Consider the following 8,491-nt stretch of genomic DNA (forward strand, 5'->3'; position numbering starts at 1 on the left):
CTTGTAAGTCCAGAAATTGGTGTCAGAGGTGTTTCTGTGTTGTGAATGTAGTAATTTTACAGGCGGATGGATGAGTACACAAGGGCACAGTGTGTGGCAGATACAAAAATGCATGTCTGACAGATGCATCATGCCTCTGCTTTCTGTTTCATCCTCTCTGAGCTGCATATAAATAGCTATTCATGAACATATTGCTTTTGAAAATAAATGCAGAATGTGTTGAGAGATCTAATAACTTTCAATATGATTTGTTGCGTTATTTTAGTGTGTTCATTTCATATTGTATAATATGCAGTAAATAATAATGACTAAAAGTCATTTTTGACAAAAGATCCCTAAACTTTCTCTTTGTTTCCTTGTGGATCATACAGATGGTGCATATGGACTAGTGCACTATATAAGGCATACGGGGGAAAAACATAAGAATTTCAGATATGTGATATTATTCCTGTGGATCCTGTGTCAAGTTTTCCATCATGTGATCGGAGTCACAAGTGCATAATTCATCATGTGATTGGATACAAGGGTGCAGCAAGGACCTCGATTCTCAACAAGGGATTTATTTCTGGAGGTAGGATCATATTGTCAAGAGTGTAACCCCATAATACTATGATTCTCCAGCCCTATTTTCATAAAAATAGCCGGAATGTGCTCTCATTGCCAACTCTGAGTGTCTGAGAGCCTCTCATTGAGTCTAATCCACCAACACCTGCAACACTCTCATATATGCACATAGGTTTATTTATCAATGAATGAGGAAAGTTCAAGCTGGAAACTCCACAGATGGAACCATTTAGTCAGAGGATCCCAACTTGCTGCATGGTCTATTGCCAAGAAATTCCCAAAAATGACTTTCCTGATGTGCTTGAAACAAATTCAAGTGATTTAAAGAGCAAAACCCAAAGATTGTTGTTTTAACTTTCCTCAGTCAAGGACAGGTTTTATGGATGAAGGATTAAATAAGCACCATGTTTAAACCTTACCACTGTTACTTTTAAAACAAAGGTACTTTTTAATAAAGTGTATCAAATGACTGAAAGGTTTATAAGAACAATACCACTGAATGCTAACTTGAGTGAACTTGGTTTACCAAAATTGGAAGAAAATGGCCGAAGCTACAGAATATAATGTCACTGAAAACATGCTTTCTTCCACTGACCTTCCCTTCAATTTCACCATTGAATATGAGGATTTTCAGACAGAGTCCAATGCTAGCAAGATCATCATCCCTTCTATCTATGCCCTAGTCTGCTGTGTGGGCATCATAGGAAATGCTATGGTTATATATGTCATCCTCAAGTATGCCAAGATGAAAACAGCGACCAATATTTACATTTTGAACCTTGCAATTGCTGATGAACTCTTCATGTTGAGCGTTCCGTTTCTGGCCACATCAGCTGCGGTGCGTCACTGGCCCTTTGGATCGCTGATGTGTCGGCTGGTCCTTAGCGTGGACGGCATCAACATGTTCACCAGCATTTTTTGCTTGACTGTGCTCAGCGTGGACCGCTATATTGCAGTGGTGCACCCCATCAAGGCAGCACGCTACCGCCGACCTTCTGTCGCCAAAGTGGTTAACGTCTGCGTGTGGGGACTTTCACTTCTTGTCATCTTGCCCATCATTATCTTTGCAGACACTGTTCCAGCGCAGGATGGAGGGGTAGACTGTAACTTTCTGTGGCCTGAGTCGTCATGGTCAGAAGCATTTGTGGTCTATACCTTCTTGCTGGGCTTCTTGCTTCCCGTGGCAGCTATCTGCCTGTGCTACTGTTTGATTGTAGTGCGTATGCGAGCAGTAGGCCTCAAGGCAGGATGGATGCAGCGGCGGCGTTCCGAGAAGAAGATCACTTGTATGGTGCTACTAGTGGTTGCTGTCTTCGTGCTTTGCTGGATGCCCTTTTACATAGTGCAGCTTGTGAGTGTGTTCTGCCAGCCACCAGACCCCATGGTGACTCAGCTGTTTCTCATTCTAAGCTATGCTAACAGTGGTGCTAATCCTATACTATATGGATTTGTGTCTGACAACTTCCGGCGCTCCTTCCAGAGAATTGTCTGCTTCCGCTGGTTGGAGAGTGGTCCAGATGCAGAGCAGGTGGACTACTATGCTGTGGCCCTCCGTCGTCAAACAACATGTGGTCCACAGGACTTCCCTAAAGAGTGCTGTTTAGCCTCTGATATGGTGTTTCGCAATGGAACATGTACCTCTCGTACCACTACCCTGTAAACTTTTCTTTGACTTTTCTCCAAAGCAAACAAAAAAATTCATGTTTTCACATGTAAACAATTTTAACTGTTAATTTACAGTAAGTTTACAATCATTTACAATCACTTGATATTTAAATTATTCATTATATATGTGCTGCTAACTTATATTATATTAACTTTATATTCTTTTGTATAGGCTTCCTGACCAAGCTTAATTATGATTGTATAAAAAGTCTTGTTCTTAGTTGTAAATATTCAGTAAGTATCTGTGTCATAAAATGAACACTGAATGTGTTGTATTCAAGTTAACCAGGTGTATCATGATCGCTTTATCATGGCATCACTATGGTAAGATGGGGTTAGCCATATCCAATGCTGTTCTTAATTAAATCTTCTTTCTCATAGTCATGTTTGTACAAGTTATGTGTCATAGGCCCATAATGCTTAGAATTATGTATTAAAATGAGAAATGTTTAAGTTTGAGTGTATGTATGAGTTTGAGTTTTAATGAGATCTTTGAGGTATTTATCACTTGAAGTCAACTATAAATGTACTTCCTGCTCCATAATATTTTGCAGGACAATAAATATTTTATCTGTGTAAAGCATAATTAATCAGCATGTTCTCTACATATGTGAGTATCGCTCTTGCTTGCTTGATTCACCATGGCCATGTCTGTATCACAAGTCTTTTCTCTTACACTAGAGAAAAATGTCATTGTACTCAGAAAAGCTGTTTTAACTCTCCCTGTGCTTAAAATCCTTCACTCCCTGCAATTAATGGCAAAAGTATTATTGCCCCTTTTTCTCACACACATCGATTTCAGGATCATCAACAATGCTGAGTAATGGATGAAAAAATGTCTGGTATCCCTAAATACTACTAAGCAACAAATCAGTAGAAAAACAAGATGCTGTTTTTAAACTGACTTAGGAATAAAAGGCATGATGGTAAAAAGAAAAAAAAAAATCACTCCCAAGAGACACTTCATTTATTCTTCCACTTAATACTCACTACTGAAGATCACATGTATTATTAGAACAAACAACAAACCAAGCAGGAAATAAGTTCATATTCTCACATGCTAAGGGTGGGCGCAGACCTGTGTGCTTCATTCACTAAGTGGTGCTATACAGATTATTTTCCTTGTAAAACCTTGCGAAATAACAAGGTCAATCTTTTGGATTATGAACCAAAAATAAATGGTAAATGTTAAAGGCTTTTTGCTATTCATCCTACAGACTGGTTGTTGTTTGTTTGTTTGTTTCATAGTTATTGTTTTGTTTTTTGTTTTTACAAAATTGACAGTAATGCCCCAATGTCTTACAAAAATTAATTATTAAAATTTGATTTTTGAACACATTTACCAGTAATGCCATCTCTTTTATATTTCTATTCAATTCAATGCATTTCAACTTTATTGTCATTAAACCAATACAAGGGTTGTACAGTGTAATGAAACAGGCTACTTTTCTGGTGCAAGACAAAGACAGTAGACAAAGAACAGACAATAAATGCATAGACAGTGGATACAAGATACGTGCAATGAACAGTGACATACCTCAAACAAAGATGTGAGACTTTGTTTAGAATGAAATTAACTTCACATGATTCATGAGATAAAACTGTGCTTTGATTAGTAAAACAGTATCATATCTATAAATATACACTCAGAAACTCACCAAGTGTAGTTTTTTATTATGTTAAGCATGTATTATCTGGATTCCATGATTATTATAATAAGAAGTCAGTATGTATCTTTCTGCAAATTTTCTTTTCCAAATTAACCTCAGCAATATAAAGACAGACCTAGTAAACATGCTCTAAAGCATTTTCCCCCACTAGTTTTATGTTGTTGTTTTTTTTTTTATTAATGTTTTACACAGTTTTATTTCTGTGGTCTAGAGCTAGAAACATGATGTATAATATTAATGTGATATTCTGCAGTTTAGACCAAAAATATAAATAGTACATGAGCTATATTTCAGGCTGTAGTCCTATGTGGCAGTGCATGCTCTGGTGTTAGGTAAAATTCAAACTTCAGGACAGTTCTAACAGTCAAAATCTCATTGCATTAACAAACGTTATGTGATCACATAAGGTCATGTGCATGTTTATAAGAGTCTGACCTTCAGTAAAGAATATTTGCATGTTATATTTATCAACAATATGACACCCAGCAAGAAAAGTGGAAGGAAAATGAATGAATGAATATCTATTAACTTAGTGAAAGAAGGCACATAAGCCCTACATGATCCACGTATGGCCTTCAAAGACAAATAAACATAAGTTTGACTAAATCATCACTGTCATTACATGTAGCATTCAGCAGATCATTACTACATCATGTAGAGTGATAGAATAGAAAAGGACAGATTTTATATATACATAGATGTGCCTAGATTTTTATATATACATAGATTTTATGTCTTAAGAAAAAATAAGCAAATCTTACTTCTTATAAAATTGTCTTGTGGGAATTCTTACAAAATTCAAAAGACCATGTTGGAAGCTTATTTAAATATAATATAGCACAGCTTAAATATTGTTTCACCAAGGGAACATCTAAGATGCTAAAGAACTCATGTTTCTATAAAAGAAGAACGATGCATCTATGACTTATTGGGGAGGGGTAGCGTGGTTACCATATGTTCCACTGATTTTAATAAAAACCGACTTAACAAGAAGAGAGACAAATTGTCGCCAATAGTAAAACACAAATCAAGCACACATGTTGCACTCAGTGTGTCCATAAAGACAAACAAAGAGAAAATCAGACTGTTACATGTTAAATGGGTTAAAAATATATATATATATATTACATGAATTTCCAAATTAATGCTTCCCAACCCTTTTTTCAGCTGAGACTGATTTGTAGCAGCATGTATATATTTTATTAATTCTTTTACAATACAGTGCTGTTAACAATAATAGTGTATTTTTATTATTGAAAATGAAAATTCTAAAAGAAGTCCACTGAAATGTATACAATATTAATATTTTAAAAGGCACACACAATACTAGAAAACATTAGGGATAAATACCACTTTAGAAATTCCTGCAACATGTAACTCTCTTCACTCCTATAACTCACTGCCATGAAAGAATTAAAGCTCCTATGAGTTAATGACGTTTTAATAACCTGTATGGCTTATATTCTAGCTGGTGCATCATATCAGCACCAATATTACTGTTAGATTTACTTTGTACAGTTTATTAGTGGGGTTGAATATTATCTTTTCTATTCATATTTATTCCTCAAAGGCATAGACATTAACAATTTCAGAATGTGTGGGGCTAAATATGAGGGCATATTACTGCATGAATTGATAAATCAGTGGACACATTTGGAATAGGGAGATATAATGAATTAATTATGCATGAACATTTGTGCCTTAGGCCTTTCCCCATTTTTTTTTTTTTTTTATCATTTCCTTGCCAAGCACTAATAGCAAACACATCATCGTCTGACTGTGACCTCAGGTGCACAGCCTCAAGTTCCCCACAATGCCAAGTTCATCCTCTATTCTCTCTTTGTCTTGTAGTAGAATTGATTAAATAAATTTACGATGCTGAGTATAATACTAATGCTTTGGTATTGTTAATGTTAAAATCTGTACTATCAAACAGAGTGAGTTGGGGTTTCTAATATCTGACTTAATATTAATTTAGTCATGCTTAACTGTGTTGCCACTGGCCGGTCTTTAAAGACAGTGCATAGCAGCGTGGATACTGTAGACACGGTGTAATTCAGAGAATTATCTTTCAGAACCTTATAAAATCCATAAATATAGAGCTTGTGTGAACTGTTGAAATTTTGACAACTTTCCCAACCTTTGTGTCTGGCCAGGATGGCGAGTTATTTGTTCTGCCAAGCCACGAAGTTGGACGATGAACAGGACCAATGCCCAAATTGGGACCTGAACATCTGTGACTGGCTTTTTCAGACTCCTGCTCTAATTGCAGCATACTGCCATTAACAATGCACTTAATATGCCTCAACGGCTATGTAAACGCTGCTTTCTGTTCACCTCCATTCACCAATGCAGCAAGGAGTGGAGAAAGCATTTTTCCAGAGTCCAACATTGCAGGAACAAAAGTGGACAGAAGACTCTGCTGAGCAGTTTCATAAAACAGGAGAGAATGCCTTAACTGTGTTAAAAAGTAGATTAGAGGAGCTGGCAGCTAGCAAGGGCCAAATAAATGAGCTGTTAGCAAAAATGCAACAGTACCTTGAAGTCCAGTGCTTGAGGGAGACTGGTACAGCCGTCTCACATACAGAAAGAGGCCCCGATGTGCTATCAGTGGTTGCATCTGGTAGAGAGATGGATTGTCTGATTAGTAGTACAAAGTTATGAAACTTTCCACAAGCCATGCTGCATGCCCTGAAGTTCTGGGTATAACCAATGGGAGTATATACTAGGATGTTTACACAGAGTGCTCCATCTTTATCAGCAGGCATATGGAAAGGTTTTGTTTTGTTTAGTTTTTCCAACAAAAACCAAAACCCTCCTTATCTTGCACCATTACTAACATTTTAGAGTTTGTACAGTCAACTAGAAACATCTCTTTTTCACATCACACAAGAGAGACATAGTATTTTTTTCATTGAGAGACTATAAACTTGTGAAAACACTTCTTAAAGGTGCGGAACGTTTCCGTCCCTCACTAAAAAGCTTGATCACACAGTGGTATCTGGAACTGATACTCAGCAGTGTGTGAACCTCTTTAAATTCATAACAAAGATGTTGATTCAGCAGCATACTGTATCAATAAACCTATCAACATAACTGCGCTTGTAGGTGATTATCAGCTGGTGGGTCTCTGACCAACTGTTTGTGTGCGTTGAGGGGCACCATAAAGGGGTGCCGTTCTCTAAAGACAGGTGATCCCATTGGGTAATGAAGTGACTGTGCAAGCATACTTGAACACAATTTAAGAGGTGTTGTTTTCAATTAAATGTCATTACATGCCATTTTATCTACGGCTACTTCCTGAGCAGCACCAAGAGAAGTGTCACTGGCTGAAATTCTTGAAGCTTTGTTAAGGAGTTCATTGTCTGCCCTCTCCAAATGATACAGACTGAATGCTACGTCGTTGCGAGCCATGTGCTCTGTGGCGTGTTCAAGTGATTTTCATCCTTCAACAGAATACATTAAGTCTCCGAGCAATTCTTATTAAAGAAGTACAGTATCTGCGTTATGAGTAATTCTCCTCCTCAATAGAGAGCAGCATCAGAACGTCAAGTGATTCTTATCCTCAATAAAAGAGCAGTATCAGTACAAGAGTGATTTTCATCCAAAGCAGTCAAAAGAACAGGATTAATAGTGATTCTATTCCTCAATATGAAGCTGTATTAAGACTGACTGATTCTCAGTCTCAATAAAGTGTTATACCATATATGCACTATTTAAGCTACAAATTGCATGACCTCCACTAGTGCTGACTAGCTGTCTGGAACAAAAGGACATTATGACTGAGTGCAGCATCACCAGGGCCACCGAACTCACTTCAGTAGGTTGCTTCCCGTTATATTTATAAGTATATTTTAAGGCTAATTGAAGCATGCATATTAGTAACGATAAGGACTAGTCTTTGTGGCACTGAAGGTATCCCTGTGACAACACTGGCATCAATTTATATTTGTTTGTTTGTTTGTTTGTTTGTTTGTTTTCACAAAAAAGGCAAAGAAAGATACTTTAATAAACCAACAAAAAGATGGGGAAAATGACAGAGCAAGTGGAATGGGTGTTATTTCAGCCGTGGCAGATCCTTGACCATCAAACTCAACAGTAAGACCATCATTTCAGTCAACGCAAAGCACATTGTACCAACTGCATTATAACATATTTGTGTGTCTGCACATGGCATGTGGCGAATTTCACAATGAGTGTGTTACAATAGAAGGGTATTATGGATGGAGAAGGGCAGTCCAAACACTCGAAACTGTTTACTATTGTTTAGCCTTTTCCCCCAACAATCCTAATGCAGTAATGTCAGAAAGCAATGTAATCTCATTCTGCAAATAAAAGGCCAGAGTTAGTGTAGAATTACATTTACATTATGAGATTCCTGTCTTTTAATACTGTACATTTATAGCCAAATATTTAGAGACTGAAACACACTAATATTTTGCAACACTTTCTTTCACAAAGAAATTAAACTTTGTGCCAGATTGAAAATAATATTTTCAGTGATCTTTATAAAATGTTAATTCACCTATTGCAAAATAGTTTCTGGAATTTCATTTCTTATAAAGATATTCAGATATACAGATATTAGAATA

General features: G+C 36.7%; 1 protein-coding gene across 1 annotated transcript; it reads left to right on the forward strand.

The window, feature by feature from the left end:
* Positions 1-379: 379 nt before the first annotated feature.
* Positions 380-2,321, forward strand: sstr1b (somatostatin receptor 1b). Its single transcript, XM_047156771.2, has one exon. The coding sequence runs from the start codon at positions 1,106-1,108 to the stop codon at positions 2,222-2,224; it is 1,119 nt and encodes a 372-aa protein (XP_047012727.1). The 5' UTR covers positions 380-1,105; the 3' UTR covers positions 2,225-2,321.
* The last annotated feature ends 6,170 nt before the right edge of the window (positions 2,322-8,491 follow it).

This window comes from Ictalurus punctatus, chromosome 7, assembly GCF_001660625.3.
Source record: "Ictalurus punctatus breed USDA103 chromosome 7, Coco_2.0, whole genome shotgun sequence".
Lineage (NCBI taxonomy): Eukaryota > Metazoa > Chordata > Actinopteri > Siluriformes > Ictaluridae > Ictalurus > Ictalurus punctatus.

Excerpts from the sequence above, each read along its gene's own strand:
- sstr1b (XM_047156771.2), top strand. The coding sequence starts at position 1,106 with ATGGCCGAAGCTACAGAATATAATGTCACTGAAAACATGCTTTCTTCC.